General features: G+C 46.3%; 1 protein-coding gene and 1 long non-coding RNA gene across 3 annotated transcripts; both read right to left on the bottom strand.

The window, feature by feature from the left end:
- Positions 1-3087: 3087 nt before the first annotated feature.
- LOC115147761 (transmembrane emp24 domain-containing protein 1) lies at positions 3088-14688 on the bottom strand. 2 transcript variants are annotated; one of them, XM_029690055.1, is made up of 7 exons: positions 14360-14688; positions 9748-9845; positions 9467-9551; positions 9235-9336; positions 8368-8489; positions 8141-8186; positions 3088-3195 (listed from the first exon to the last, which is right to left on the bottom strand). In XM_029690055.1, exons 1-7 carry the CDS (start codon positions 14555-14557, stop codon positions 3145-3147), a joined length of 702 nt encoding a protein of 233 aa, XP_029545915.1. In that variant the 5' UTR covers positions 14558-14688; the 3' UTR covers positions 3088-3144. The 2 variants fall into 2 exon arrangements, with proteins under 2 accessions (XP_029545915.1, XP_029545914.1); XM_029690054.1 differs by lacking the exon at positions 8141-8186 and having other exon boundaries at positions 8322-8489; positions 14360-14687.
- LOC115147762 (uncharacterized) lies at positions 7479-8041 on the bottom strand. The gene is made up of 2 exons (XR_003866495.1): positions 7741-8041; positions 7479-7692 (listed from the first exon to the last, which is right to left on the bottom strand). It is a non-coding gene; the product is annotated as an uncharacterized LOC115147762 (long non-coding RNA).
- Positions 14689-17053: the final 2365 nt, after the last annotated feature.

Here is a 17053-nt window from a genome sequence, read left to right as displayed (position 1 = left end):
GGAATGTAACACTTCATTGGCTTTTGATTTCCACTAGGACAACCAGTAAGAAGTTAGCTCCTCAACGCCGTGCGACAGTGCACCAATAAGGTACCTCGCTGCATGGAGCCTGTAATGCCCTGTCATGCTAGTCCAGTCCACATGGGGACGCTATGGAGCTAGCCTTTAATGCTACCATGCTAACCTAGGCCCCAGGGTGGTGCGATGCATGGAGCCTGTGATGCCCTGTCATGCTAGTCCAGTCCACATGGGGACGCTATGGAGCTAGCCTTTAATGTTACCATGCTAACCTAGGCCCCAGGGTGGTGCGATGCATGGAGCCTGTGATGCCCTGTCATGCTAGTCCAGTCCACATGGGGACGCTATGGAGCTAGCCTTTAATGCTACCATGCTAACCTAGGCCCCAGGGTAGCGCACCAATAAGGTACTACACTGCATGGTACACTGTCTAGGGTGAAGTTGCCCCTAGACACTGACCTGGGGTCAGTTTAGCATTTACCTCCACTAATCAGGTTAGGTTAAAATTAGGGGAGGGGAAGCTGATCCTACCAATGGAACCCCCCCCCCCCCCCCCCACACAGAGAACTTAGAGCTTGTCATGTCACTCCTGGCCACAGGGGGCGATGTAGAGCTAGCTTGTCTTGTAGTGTTTTCAGGGTGTTGTGCTGTTAGATGTGTGAGAGACTGTTTATGTTTCTCCTCACGTCTCTGGTTTTCCCTGAAGACAAGCTGCACGTGGACACACACACACACACACCTTGTGAGACTTAGTGGATGTCAAACACTCATTTCATTTTCCTGAAGAATTGTGGGATGCCTACCTGCTGCTTGTTTTAGTTTAGTATCTCTCCATCTCTCTTTGTTGCTTCCAGACTCCTCCCACTTCCCTTGGAGAACCTAATAAAGTCTAAATCAATCAATCTCCTCTCTCTGAATGAGTAAATTACCTATGAAAGCCACACTGTTAGCTGTCCAGTTCATCATCCTACGTCTAACTTCAGGGTCACGTCCCCTAGTCATTTGAGTGGACTTGACGATTATATATCAAATTAAATATATACAATTGTATTTGTTTGTCGATTCATTTACTTCTGCTAGATGCCTTTTATGTGGTATTTGCGCTGAAGACCATTCAAAAATCCTACAAAAGTTAAAACTACAAGGCTACTTCCTGGAAAATGACATGTTTCATAGGGTATACTGTGATCTGTATGTTTGTCATGATGTCGGTAGGACACTAGAGGGCAACAGCTGTCCACTGCAATCAGTACCATTCATCCTGGGACCGTAACCACAAAGCATCTCAGAATAGGAGTTCTGATCTAGAATCAGTTTTGCCTGTTAGGTCATAATGAATCAGATTATAGGGACAGATCCCGGATCAGCACTCCTACTCTGAGCTGTTTTGTGGATACGACTCCAGGTCCTGGTCCTACACAATAAAAGAACAAGTATACCATTCCTCAAATCAAATGTTCTGTCTTTTATTGTGTAAAAAAAACAACATTAAAATCACTGGCTGCCATGGCAACATGGTTAAGAATGCTCAAAGTACCACTCCCTTCTTAGTTACAATCACAGGTTGCCTCCAAATTCTCCACCCATCTCCCAACGTCTGCACTCGTACACTTTATGTTATGGTTTTAAAAAGCATTGGAATGGTGTAGTCATTGGCTGGAGGGAGTTTCAACCATTAAACCCATGACTGAGAGTGTGCAAGGCAAGTATACACTTGGGGGGGAAGGGTGGAGGATTGGGACGTAGCGAAAGCTTTAGGATCAACGGTAAACTAGGTTCTCTGTAAACTGTTTCTGTCCCCTATACCACAACTGAAGTTAGATGGACACGCTCACACATACACCCATCCACCCACACACACCCACGGAAAAACACCCACAAACATACCTGTTCATCTAGATATCAGCATAGAATCTTACTGGCACATAAAACTCAGTAACACCAAAAAAAGGTGATTGGCTACCCACAACAGGTCACAAAGACATAGACCAATGAGAGGAGGACATTAGGGGTTGGGTGGGGCTTGTTCTGGTAAAATAGGAGGATCCATAGAAATTAAATTACTAGAGAGATTTAAACCCAACGTGCACTTTTGAGCGGATCACTTCCTTGATGCATTGTGGGTAAATGATGACTGACTGACTCAGGGGCAGACTGGGACCATAAATCAGCTCTGGAATTTCTAACACACTGACCCATTTTTTCCCATGACGCACGCATTATTAGATATAGAAAATTAGCATTTTGTAAAAATTATATTATATAATATATATATTATACCATTTTTTACAAAACGCTAATTGAGACAGGGCCACTGGGCTAAAAATGGACCAGCCCATCTGGCATTTGCCCGAAATGCCAGTCCGCCCCTTGACCCACTGATCTACAAACGATGAGTCTCTCATTCTAGTGATTCTATTTCTATGGGATGATCCAAAACTAAAAAAATGAATGAACATGAAGTCTCTCAGAGTATGAGGGCTGATCTAGGATCAGTTTGGCCCTTTAGATCATAATGAATCAGATACCATGGACAAGTTAGGACCTGATCCTAGATCAGCACTCCAACTCTTGGGACACTGTGGATACGGTCCCCCAGGGCTGCGTTCAATAAGCACAAACAGGTCGGAAAAATGTTTTCCGGGAACGCAAAAGTGAACGTTCTTATAGGATAAATTGAGGCAGGACCTCCGTCACTTCTAACTGTTGTCTAGTTCTGTGTCTAATGAACACTCTACCCAGGGAGTAAAAGGCACTGTGTTGAGCCCAGATGGCAAAGTTGTACGGCAGTGTCCCAAATAGCACCCTATTCCCTAGAAAGTGCACTACTAGGCCCGGCTGGTAGCCTAGTGGTTAGAGCGTTGGGCCAGTAACCGAAAGGTTGCTGGATCGAATCCCCGAGCTGACAAGGTAAAAATCTGTCATTCTGCCCATAGGTAAATCTTAACTGGCTTGCCTAGTTAAATAAAGGTTCAATTAAAATGTTTTAATTAAAACTTCTGATAGATAGGGAATAGGGTGCAATTCGTGATACAGGATATTTCTGTATCTTCCTCGTCTTCCTTCCTCTGGGTCTCTTCCCACCTTAACCCTGATTGGCTGTGAGGTGGCGGAGTGGGCGAGTATTTATGTACAGACACGCCTCTTATCGTCAAACAGTCTGCGGACGGTATAGACCTGAGAGAGGAGGAACGGACAGTTAGACACTGAGATAATGTTACCTGAGTGACTGATTACACTAGTATAGTGTGTGTATAACTAGTGTGTCTACAGGTTGTCCTAGTGTGTGTGTGTGTGTGTGTGTGTGTGTGTGTGTAAAATCTGTGCGAGTGCGACCCCCATCATAACTACAGACCTGCCAACCTTGAATCATTTTACTGAGAACCACTTGCGGGGACGGCAGCCCCGGCCCACAAGACAACGCGCGCCACCCCCACACTGCTCAAATCAAACGCACCTTTTAGCCCAATAATGATGTTGGCAGAAGACCCCCACACTGCTCAAATCAAACGCACCTTTTAGCCCAATAATGATGTTGGCAGAAGACCCCCACACTGCTCAAATCAAACGCACCTTTTAGCCCAATAATGATGTTGGCAGAAGACCCCCACACTGCTCAAATCAAACGCACCTTTTAGCCCAATAATGATGTTGGCAGAAGACCCCCACACTGCTCAAATCAAACGCACCTTTTAGCCCAATAATGATGTTGGCAGAAGACCCCCACACTGCTCAAATCAAACGCACCTTTTAGCCCAATAATGATGTTGGCAGAAGACCCCCACACTGCTCAAATCAAACGCACCTTTTAGCCCAATAATGATGTTGGCAGAAGACCCCCACACTGCTCAAATCAAACGCACCTTTTAGCCCAATAATGATGTTGGCAGAAGACCCCCACACTGCTCAAATCAAACGCACCTTTTAGCCCAATAATGATGTTGGCAGAAGACCCCCACACTGCTCAAATCAAACGCACCTTTTAGCCCAATAATGATGTTGGCAGAAGACCCCCACACTGCTCAAATCAAACGCACCTTTTAGCCCATAATGATGTTGGCAGAAGACCCCCACACTGCTCAAATCAAACGCACCTTTTAGCCCATAATGATGTTGGCAGAAGACCCCCACACTGCTCAAATCAAACGCACCTTTTAGCCCATAATGATGTTGGCAGAAGACCCCCACACTGCTCAAATCAAACGCACCTTTTAGCCCAATAATGATGTTGGCAGAAGACCCCCACAATGCTCAAATCAAACGCACCTTTTAGCCCATAATGATGTTGGCAGAAGACCCCCACACTGCTCAAATCAAACACACCTTTTAGCCCAATAATGATGTTGGCAGAAGACCCCCACACTGCTCAAATCAAACGCACCTTTTAGCCCAATAATTATGTTGGCAGAAGACCCCCACACTGCTCAAATCAAACACACCTTTTAGCCCAATAATGATGTTGGCAGAAGACCCCCACACTGCTCAAATCAAACACACCTTTTAGCCCAATAATTATGTTGGCAGAAGACCCCCACACTGCTCAAATCAAACGCACCTTTTAGCCCAATAATGATGTTGGCAGAAGACCCCCACACTGCTCAAATCAAACACACCTTTTAGCCCAATAATGATGTTGGCAGAAGACCCCCACACTGCTCAAATCAAACGCACCTTTTAGCCCAATAATGATGTTGGCAGAAGACCCCCACACTGCTCAAATCAAATGCACCCTTTAGCCCATAATGATGTTGGCAGAAGACCCCCACACTGCTCAAATCAAACGCACCTTTTAGCCCAATAATTATGTTGGCAGAAGACCCCCACACTGCTCAAATCAAACGCACCTTTTAGCCCAATAATGATGTTGGCAGAAGACCCCCACAATGCTCAAATCAAACGCACCTTTTAGCCCATAATGATGTTGGCAGAAGACCCCCACACTGCTCAAATCAAACACACCTCTTAGCCCAATAATGATGTTGGCAGAAGACCCCCACACTGCTCAAATCAAACACACCTTTTAGCCCAATAATTATGTTGGCAGAAGACCCCCACACTGCTCAAATCAAACGCACCTTTTAGCCCAATAATGATGTTGGCAGAAGACCCCCACACTGCTCAAATCAAACACACCTTTTAGCCCAATAATGATGTTGGCAGAAGACCCCCACACTGCTCAAATCAAACGCACCTTTTAGCCCAATAATGATGTTGGCAGAAGACCCCCACACTGCTCAAATCAAACGCACCTTTTAGCCCATAATGATGTTGGCAGAAGACCCCCACACTGCTCAAATCAAACGCACCTTTTAGCCCAATAATTATGTTGGCAGAAGACCCCCACACTGCTCAAATCAAACGCACCTTTTAGCCCAATAATGATGTTGGCAGAAGACCCCCACAATGCTCAAATCAAACGCACCTTTTAGCCCATAATGATGTTGGCAGAAGACCCCCACACTGCTCAAATCAAACACACCTTTTAGCCCAATAATGTTGGCAGAAGACCCCCACACTGCTCAAATCAAACGCACCTTTTAGCCCAATAATGATGTTGGCAGAAGACCCCCACACTGCTCAAATCAAACACACCTTTTAGCCCAATAATGATGTTGGCAGAAGACCCCCACACTGCTCAAATCAAACGCACCTTTTAGCCCAATAATGATGTTGGCAGAAGACCCCCACACTGCTCAAATCAAACGCACCTTTTAGCCCAATAATGATGTTGGCAGAAGACCCCCACACTGCTCAAATCAAACGCACCTTTTATCCCCATAATGATGTTGGCAGAAGACCCCCACACTGCTCAAATCAAACGCACCTTTTAGCCCAATAATTATGTTGGCAGAAGACCCCCACACTGCTCAAATCAAACGCACCTTTTAGCCCAATAATGATGTTGGCAGAAGACCCCCACAATGCTCAAATCAAACACACCTTTTAGCCCATAATGATGTTGGCAGAAGACCCCACACTGCTCAAATCAAACACACCTTTTAGCCCAATAATGATGTTGGCAGAAGACCCCCACACTGCTCAAATCAAACGCACCTTTTAGCCCAATAATGATGTTGGCAGAAGACCCCCACAATGCTCAAATCAAACACACCTTTTAGCCCATAATGATGTTGGCAGAAGACCCCCACACTGCTCAAATCAAACACACCTTTTAGCCCAATAATGATGTTGGCAGAAGACCCCCACACTGCTCAAATCAAACGCACCTTTTAGCCCAATAATGATGTTGGCAGAAGACCCCCACACTGCTCAAATCAAACGCACCTTTTAGCCCAATAATGATGTTGGCAGAAGACCCCCACACTGCTCAAATCAAACGCACCTTTTAGCCCATAATGATGTTGGCAGAAGACCCCCACACTGCTCAAATCAAACGCACCTTTTAGCCCAATAATGATGTTGGCAGAATACCCCCTATAGGAATGGTAGACTATAGACCCATCTTCATTCAAAGACTCAATCATGGACTCTTACTGACAGTTGTGGCTGCTTTGCGTGATGTATTGTTGTCTCTACCTTCTTGCCCTTTGTGCTGTTGTCTGTGCCCAATAATGTTTGCACCATGTTTTGTTTTCCTACCATGTTGTGTTTCTACCATGCTGTGTTGTCATGTTGTGTTGCTACCATGCTGTGTTGTCATGTTGTGTTGCTGCCTTAGGTCTCTCTTTATGTAGTGTTGTGGTGTCTTGTCGTGATGTGCATACCACCCAGCATCCCACTGCTGGCTTGCTTCTGAAGCTAAGCAGGGTTGGTCCTGGTCGGTTCCTGGATGGGAGACCAGATGCTGCTCGAAGTGGTGTTGGAGGGCCAGTAGGAGGCACTCTTTCCCCTGGTCTAAAAAAATATAGGGTAGTGATTGGGGACACTGCCCTGTGTAGGGTGCTGTCTATTGGATGGGATATTAAACAGGTGTCCTGACTCTGAGGTCATTAAAGATCCCATTGCACTTAATGTAGGGGTGTTAACCCTGGTGTCCTGGCTAAAATCCCAATCTGGTCTTCATGGCCACCTAACCATCCCCAGTTTACAATTGTCTCATTCATCCCCTGTAACTATTCTCCAGGTTGTTGCTGTAAATGAGAATGTGTTCTCAGTCAACTTACCTGGTAAATAAATGTGTGTTTTGTCCTATATTTATATTTTTAGCCCCAGCCCACGTCCCCACAGTAGGCCATCACTGTAAATAAGAATTTGTTCTTAATTGACTTGTCTAGTCAAATAAAATCAAACTCAACTCTGGACCTCTTAGCCAGTTCCACTGCATTGTTTCATTGTTCCCCTCTAATCAGGGACGGGTTTAGACCTGGGACACCAGGTGGGTGTAGTTAATGATCAGAACAGAAACCCAGCCGGCTCCGGACCTCGTAGGTTCAGAGTTGAATACCCCTGCTGTTGACGTTATGGGTGCTTGCTAATTGGCTGCTCCTCAGTAGCAATTATTTTTTTTTTAAATATGTTTAATATGCCATGTCTGTTTTCAATCACGCAGTAACCTACGGCGCCGCTGACCTACGGCACCGCTGATCTACGGCGCCGCTGACCTACCGCGCCGCTGACCTACCGCACCGCTGACCTACGTGGCCGCTGACCTACGGCGCCGCTGACCTACGGCGCCGCTGACCTACGGCGCCGCTGACCTACGTGGCCGCTGACCTACGGCGCCGCTGACCTACGGCGCCGCTGACCTACGTGGCCGCTGACCTACCGCAACACAACAGGTGTTTCCTTGCAAGTGAATAAACTCACGTCTACTGCTGTTTCTGAGATCAAGCTGGGAGCTAGAGATTTCTTCCTTGCCAGAGTCCTCTGATTGGCCCAGCTTCAACTTCAAGCGGTTGAGTCAAAAACCTCAATGTGCCAACTAGAAGCATCTTTCTGCATATTTTAGGGTCGTTTTTCGTACCAGCATACTTAGACCTGAAATGTAGTGCAGGTTGGCAGGTCTGTAACTAGGAGACTGGTACAGGACCAGAAGACTCTCCACAAGTTGTCCTAGTGTGTGGCTGTGTTACCTGAGTTAGTGCCACCCCCAGCATTACAATGAGACTGGTACAGGACCAGAAGACCCTCCACAAGTTGTCCTGGTGTGTGGCTGTGTTACCTGAGTTAGTGCCACCCCCAGCATTACAATGAGACTGGTACAGGACCAGAAGGAGACTCTCCACAAGTTGTCCTAGTGTGTGGCTGTGTTACCTGAGTTAGTGCCACCCCCAGCATTACAATGAGACTGGTACAGGACCAGAAGACTCTCCACAAGTTGTCCTAGTGTGTGGCTGTGTTACCTGAGTTAGTGCCACCCCCAGCATTACAATGAGACTGGTACAGGACCAGAAGGAGACTCTCCACAGGTTGTCTTCTAGCAGGTTACGGTCCCTGGCCTCAAACGCTCTCAGTACCGTCTGCATCTGACGACTTCTCTCTAACCGACGGTGTACTGAGTCTATGGACTCCTGGAGGGGAGGAGAGAGAGGAGGGTGGGGAGGGAGGGGGAGAGAGAGGGGAGGGTGGGGAGGGAGGGAGGGAGGGGGAGAGGAGGGGGAGAGAGGAAAGAGGAAGAGAGGAGTGTGGGGAGGAGGAGAGAGGAGGGTAGGGAAGAGAAGAGAGGAGGAGAAGAGAGGGGAGGGTGGAGGGATGGGAGGTAGGAAGAAGAGAGGGGAAGGGGAGAGAGGAGAGAGGGGAAGGGATGGGAGGTAGGTAGGAAGAAGAGAGGGGAAGGGGAGAGAGGAGAGAGGGGAAGGGATGGGAGGTAGGTAGGAAGAAGAGAGGGGAAGGGGAGAGAGGGGAGGGGGAAGGGATGGGAGGTAGGAAGAAGAGAGGGGAAGGGGAGAGAGGGGAGGGGGAAGGGATGGGAGGTAGGAAGAAGAGAGGGGAAGGGGAGAGAGGAGAGAGGGGAAGGGAGGTAGGTAGGAAGAAGAGAGGGGAAGGGGAGAGAGGGGAGGGGGAAGGGATGGGAGGTAGGAAGAAGAGAGGGGAAGGGGAGAGAGGGGAGGGGGAAGGGATGGGAGGTAGGAAGAAGAGAGGGGAAGGGGAGAGAGGAGAGAGGGGAAGGGAGGTAGGTAGGAAGAAGAGAGGGGAAGGGGAGAGAGAGAGGGGGAGTTTGAAAAGAGGAAAGGTAGTGTGTACGTTTAGTTTTTTCTCTCTTCAGTTACAGTGAATGTGTGGAAGACATGGTCATCCATCCAATAGCCTACTCACCCTAATGTCCTCCAGCTTGTACTCCAATAGGCTCTCAGGCTCTCCAAGCCCCGCCCACTCGTCATCCCCTCCCACGTCGCCCGGCTGTCCCTCGATGATGACCTGCATTTTTACACACACACTTTATAGCATCTCTATTTACATTTGATTAAATTAGCAGATGCTTTTACCCAGAGCGACTTACAGTAAATCAAATCAACCAATTAATAAAGATATATTAATACAAATAAACCTCGAAGAAGACCATCTTCTCAGAGAAGCGGCTGAAGCTGTTGTCAAAACAGATCTGGTAGTCTCCTTCCTCCGTAGGTTCCACCCTAGAACAAAACAACCAATCAGAGGCGCTGACACAGAGAGAGAAAGCAACCAATCAGAGATGTGGGCACAAAGCCAACAGCAAACCAAAAAAGAGGGAGGGGAGAGAGCGAGGTCAAAAGACACAGGTTGAACTGTGACATCACGGAAGAGATGTTGTGTGAGTAGATTGGTCCAATGAGAGGCAGCGGTACTGACATGTGGACTCCGTCTGAGCGGCGGAACTCAGAGATGAGCTGGAACCCGTGAGGAGAGAGAACGGTGAAATCTACATCCATACCTGCACCGGCTATCACCTGGAGAGAGGAACACACACACACACACACAATCAGAAAGGTACTTTTACAACAGCCATAGATATGAGTCACACTGCACGTCAGAGAGCTAGGATATGAAACATGATGTGTGTGATAATGTTACCTGAGTAAAACAGGATGTGTACTCAGTGACGTGAACCCCTCTGAATGGTGCAGGTAGAAATAGAGTAAATAGAGCTGACAGGATCCCCTATTCTCTCTGACAGACGATAGTTTCTGTTCAACACATTTCTATCTGAACATTCTGTACCTCCATTCTCCTGAGAAGCCATAGGGGCTCTGGTCACAGGTAGTACACTACATAGGGGCTCTGGTCACAGGTAGTACACTACATAGGGGCTCTGGTCACAGGTAGTACACTACATAGGGGCTCTGGTCACAGGTAGTACACTACATAGGGGCTCTGGTCACAGGTAGTACACTACATAGGGGCTCTGGTCACAGGTAGTACACTACATAGGGGCTCTGGTCACAGGTAGTACACTACATAGGGGCTCTTGGTCACAGGTAGTACACTACATAGGGGCTCTGGTCACAGGTAGTACACTACATAGGGGCTCTGGTCACAGGTAGTACACTACATAGGGGCTCTGGTCACAGGTAGTACACTACATAGGGGCTCTTGGTCACAGGTAGTACACTACATAGGGGCTCTAGTCACAGGTAGTACACTACATAGGGGCTCTTGGTCACAGGTAGTACACTACATAGGGGCTCTGGTCACAGGTAGTACACTACATAGGGGCTCTTGGTCACAGGTAGTACACTACATAGGGGCTCTGGTCACAGGTAGTACACTACATAGGGGCTCTTGGTCACAGGTAGTACACTACATAGGGGCTCTTGGTCACAGGTAGTACACTACATAGGGGCTCTTGGTCACAGGTAGTGCACTACATAGGGGCTCTTGGTCACAGGTAGTACACTACATAGGGGCTCTTGGTCACAGGTAGTACACTACATAGGGGCTCTGGTCACAGGTAGTACACTACATAGGGGCTCTTGGTCACAGGTAGTACACTACATAGGGGCTCTGGTCACAGGTAGTACACTACATAGGGGCTCTGGTCACAGGTAGTACACTACATAGGGGCTCTGGTCACAGGTAGTACACTACATAGGGGCTCTGGTCACAGGTAGTACACTACATAGGGGCTCTTGGTCACAGGTAGTACACTACATAAGGGCTCTTGGTCACAGGTAGTACACTACATAGGGGCTCTTGGTCACAGGTAGTACACTACATAGGGGCTCTTGGTCACAGGTAGTACACTACATAGGGGCTCTTGGTCACAGGTAGTACACTACATAGGGGCTCTGGTCACAGGTAGTACACTACATAGGGGCTCTTGGTCACAGGTAGTACACTACATAGGGGCTCTGGTCACAGGTAGTACACTACATAGGGGCTCTGGTCACAGGTAGTACACTACATAGGGGCTCTGGTCACAGGTAGTACACTACATAGGGGCTCTGGTCACAGGTAGTACACTACATAGGGGCTCTTGGTCACAGGTAGTACACTACATAGGGGCTCTGGTCACAGGTAGTACACTACATAGGGGCTCTTGGTCACAGGTAGTGCACTACATTGGGGCTCGTCTGCATCCCTATTCCCTATCACATAGGCCTAATCTCTACACCATAGTGGAGGAACTGGGTTCTCTGTAAACTGTTTCTCTGTACCGCAACTGAAATCAGATGGACACGCTCACTCACACACACACACCTACGCCATTACACAAGGAAAACAAAACACAAACATGGCTGTTCTTCTAGATATGTCAATATTACTGGCACATAAAACCCATCTTTACATGAACAGTCTGACGTTACAGGACAAGGTTGTATGTCATAACATTCAGTCCTTCACTAGTGCTGAACACACACACAGCCTGAGAGGGTTACACATCAACACACACACACAGCCTGAGAGGGTTACACATCAACACACACACACAGCCTGAGAGGGTTACACATCAACACACACACACACACACACACACACACACAGCCTGAGAGGGTTACACATCAACACACACACACACCCCCTGAGAGGGTTACACATCAACACACACACACACACACACACTGCCTGAGAGGGTTACACATCAACACACACAGCCTGAGAGGGTTACACATCAACACACACACACACACACACACACAGCCTGAGAGGGTTACACATCAACACACACACACACACACCCCCTGAGAGGGTTACACATCAACACACACACACAGCCTGGGAGGGTTACACATCAACACACACACACACACACACACACACACACACACACACACACACACTGCCTGAGAGGGTTACACAACACACACACACTGCCTGAGAGGGTTACACATCAACACACACACACACATTGCCTGAGAGGGTTACACAACACACACACACACTGCCTGAGAGGGTTACACAACACACACACACAGGTGCATCAAAGCTGGGACCGAGAGACTGAAAAACAGCTTCTATCTCAAGGCCATCAGACTGTTAAACAGCCATCACTAACATTGAGTGGCTGCTGCCAACATACTGACTCAACTCTAGCCACTTTAATAATGGAAAGATTGATGTAATAAATGTACCACTAGTCACTTTAAACTATGCCACTTTATATAATGTTTACATACCCTAGATTACTCATCTCATATGTATATACTGTACTCTATACCATCTACTGCATCTTGCCTATGCCGTTCGGCCATCACTCATTCATATATTTTTATGTACATATTCTTATTCATTCCTTTACACTTGTGTGTATAAGGTAGTTGTTGTGGAATTGTTAGGTTATATTACTTGTTAGATATTACTGCACTGTCGGAACTAGAAGCACAAGCATTTCGGTACACCTGGAATAACATCTGCTAACCACGTGGATTTGATTTGACACACACACGGTTGAGTTGAATAGGTGCCAAGCTGCCTGTGAACTCCACTACAGGGACTCTCCCACTGAACAAACAGACTAGAGCTGCCTGCCTCCCAATAATCTGTACTCCTCTGAAGTGTGCACTTATATAGATCTCTAGTCTTGGAGCTACCCTGTAGCCTGGGGGGCCACTCTGTTCCTGCTCTCTTGCCAAGTCCTTGTGGAATGGTCATGCTTGAGTAGGCAAAAGCACAAACAGATCTGGGATCAGGCTAGCTACTCTATAGACTGGGGGGCCACCCTGTTTCTGCTCTCTTGCCAACATGCTCGACAATGGAGTAGGCAAAAGCACAAACGGATCTGGGATCAGGCTAGCTACTCTATAGACTGGGGGGCCACCCTGTTTCTGCTCTCTTGCCAACATGCTCGACAATGGAGTAGTCAAAAGCACAAACAGATCTGGGATCAGGCTAGCTACCCTCTGTGGATGGACTGGGACAGATAGGCTATAGAACGAAGACACATATTGATAGATATGACCTAATTGAGAGAGTTGTTAGAGCAGTTTGTGTGAAGATGTAGGTGAAGTGGTATAATTAAGCAATAAGGCCCAAGGAGGTGTGGTATATGGCCAATATACCACGGCTAAGGGCTGTTCTTAGGCACAACGCAGCGCAGAGTACCTGGATACAGCCCTTAGCCGTGGTATAACGGCCACATACCACAAACCCCCCGAGGTGCCTTATTGCTATTATAAACTGATTACCAACGTAGTTATAACAGCAACAAAAAAAAAACGTTTTTGTCATACCCATGGTATACTGACCTGATATACCACGGTTGCCAGCCAATCAGCAGTCAGGGCTCAAACCACCCAGTTTATAATGATGCATTTACATCACTGGGTAGGATATATTTGTAACACTTACACTGGCTAAATCTCTGTAGAGTGGAAGACGAGAGATGCAGAGAGAGACATTCATAAAACACTATTTAACGAGCAAATGTACCCCTCTCAGGAGTTAACCCACTGTTCCCCGGGCGCAGAAGACGTGGATGTTGATTAAGGCAGCAGCCCCCCGCACCTCTCTGATTCAGAGGTTGGGTTAAATGCAGAAGACACATTTCAGTTGAAGACATTCAGTTGTACAACTGACTAGGTATCCCACTTTCCCGTTCCTTTCTCCTCTGGGAGAAAGATACAATTTGGTTATAGCTATATGGTTCACCTGCATCATACGAAACGTTAGGTTATAGATGGGGACAGTGGGGAAACCACTGCAAAACAGCATCCTTGCTTGTACGGCAAGCGTAGCCTGGGGCAAGTGTCCTACACAGCATAAATGCTTAAGTGCACAACCAGATAGCTTGCTGCTGTGGCTATCTCCTTAACTAGCTAGATAACGTTATCTGGCGCGACTAGCTTGCTACTGTAGTTAGCCATCCCAGGAGGAGAACTCAGAATAGCATCATTCTCACCACTAGCCTTTCTGGGACTGTATCGTGTTTACATTAGCTAACGTTTCAAGCCTGCTACTTCTGTGTTGCGATCTTTTGTTGCTGGCCAATGCACACACTAGACAGCTAAGCAACTAGTTAGTTTACCTGATACTCCACCTCCATGGTAACGTTCTTCGCAGCCGTTTGGAAGAAGCATTCGGTTCTTCCGGCCGGTAAGATAAACGTGAATTCGCTGTCTTGACTATGGCCGAAAGCACGAATCGTTTCAAGACACGTCGCCACAACTAACGCAATGAAAACACATGTTGTGCTGCCTCGTCCTGCTTTCCGAAGTGTGTCCATGACGATAAATGAATTTGCTTCCTCAATGTGCTGAGATATTACAGCTAGCTACGTTATCATCCTGGCTAGCTAGCTAACTTCCAATAGCATGTTTCTATCTTCCGCAACGTCTGTTGAACTTTTCCGGTCAGACGATTGGCTAGAATATCCGTATGACTGACACACTGCGGGACCAATCGTTGAGGTGGAATCCTTGCTTGGGACATTCATTTGTTTGTGCCCCCCCACCCCCCCCCAAAAAAAACAGTTAAAATGTGTACAATGTCATTTCATATATTTACAGATGTTTTTTTAAATTTCTCCTCGATTTAGGACAGACACTTCAAAACCTTGTTTCTTATTATTTATTGTTTGGCTGTCCTTTTTGCCACTTATGAATGTGTTATTCAATGCGTTTCTATGGGCTTTCGTTGTAAAGGCCAAAATCAATATTTTATCAAATCAATTTTTAATATATTTTTAATATAACTAAAGGGTCCTAAAATTCGAAATCAAAAAGCTAAATGATCCATAAACTGACCATCTTAAAACAATTCCATATGTCAGATTAACCCCCCCCCCCCCCAAACGTTTTAGACTCTAAAGAATTATAAACTAAATTGTAAATTTGTAAATTCATGAGTTGAAATAAATTGTACACATAAGCTAAGTTGTAGCCTAATGAACACGGACAGAAGCCCTTCTTTGCTCTTCATTTGAAAAGCCTATATTACAACTATTTTTGTTAAAAATAGTTTGTGATGTTGTAAACAGATTATGCTAACATACTCCAATAATAACACTGGCCTATCTAAATGAGATATCTTATCAGTGGAAACATTTCAATGGTTGCTGCTGCAGATTACAGAAAATCAACGTCATTTGTGGCTTCTCACTGGGCACACTGTCATTTCAATGAAATGACGTTGAACCACCGAGAAATAAACATTGAATTGACTTCTGTTCCCAGTGGGTTCTGACTCACTGTGTAAGGGCATGTCCCAAATGGAACCCTATTCCCTATATTGTGCTCTACGTTTGACCAGGGCCCATAGTCAAAAGTAGTCATCTGCATATAAGAAATAGGGTGCTATTTTGGGAATGAACCGAAATATCAGCAAGTCTCAGCAACTTTGACAAGGACAGAGAGAGTTCTAGTATCTAGTAATGGACCAGAACCTGTCCTAGCTCTAGTAGCTAGTAATGGGACAGAGCCTGTCCTAGTTCTAGTACTGTAACGGACCAGAGCCTGTCCTAGTTCTAGTACTGTAATGGAACCGAGCCTGTCCTAGTTCTATTACTGTAATGGACCAAACCTGTCCTAGTTCTATTACTGTAATGGACCAGAGCCTGTCCTAGTTCTATTACTGTAGTGGACCAGAACCTGTCCTAGTTCTATTACTGTAATGGACCAGAGCCTGTCCTAGTTCTAGTACTGTAATGGAACCGAGCCTGTCCTAGTTCTATTACTGTAATGGACCAGAACCTGTCCTAGTTCTATTACTGTAATGGACCAGAACCTGTCCTAGTTCTATTACTGTAATGGACCAGAACGAGTCCTAGTTCTATTACTGTAATGGACCAGAGCCTGTCCTAGTTCTAGTACTGTAATGGACCTTAACCTGTCCTAGTTCTAGTACTGTAATGGACCAGAGCCTGTCCTAGTTCTAGTACTGTAATGGACTAGAACCTGTCCTAGTTCTATTACTGTAGTGGACCAGAACGAGTCCTAGTTCTATTACTGTAATGGACCAGAGCGTGTCCTAGTTCTAGTACTGTAATGGACCTTAACCTGTCCTAGTTCTAGTACTGTAATGGACCAGAACCTGTCCTAGTTCTATTACTGTAATGGACCAGAACCTGTCCTAGTTCTATTACTGTAATGGACCAGAACCTGTCCTAGTTCTAGTACTGTAGTGGACCAGAACCTGTCCTAGTTATATTACTGTAATGGACCAGAACCTGTCCTAGTTCTAGTACTGTAATGGACCAAACCTGTCCTAGTTCTATTACTGTAGTGGACCATAACCTGTCCTAGTTCTAGTACTGTAATGGACCAAACCTGTCCTAGTTCTATTACTGTAATGGACCAAACCTGTCCTAGTTCTATTACTGTAATGGACCAGAGCCTGTCCTAGTTCTAGTACTGTAGTGGACCAAACCTGTCCTAGTTCTATTACTGTAATGGACCAGAACCTGTTCTAGTTCTAGTACTGTAATGGACCAGAACCTGTCCTAGTTCTATTACTGTAATGGACCAGAGCCTGTCCTAGTTCTAGTACTGTAGTGGACCAGAACCTGTCCTAGTTCTATTACTGTAATGGACCAGAACCTGTTCTAGTTCTAGTACTGTAATGGACCAGAACCTGTCCTAGTTCTATTACTGTAATGGACCAGAGCCTGTCCTAGTTCTAGTACTGTAATGGACTAGAGCCTGTCCTAGTTCTAGTACTGTAATGGACCAGAACCTGTCCTAGTTCTATTACTGTAATGGACCAGAACCTGTCCTAGTTCTAG

Source organism: Salmo trutta, chromosome 14 (genome assembly GCF_901001165.1).
Source record: "Salmo trutta chromosome 14, fSalTru1.1, whole genome shotgun sequence".
Lineage (NCBI taxonomy): Eukaryota > Metazoa > Chordata > Actinopteri > Salmoniformes > Salmonidae > Salmo > Salmo trutta.
This window is presented reverse-complemented; position numbering and strand designations above follow the sequence as displayed.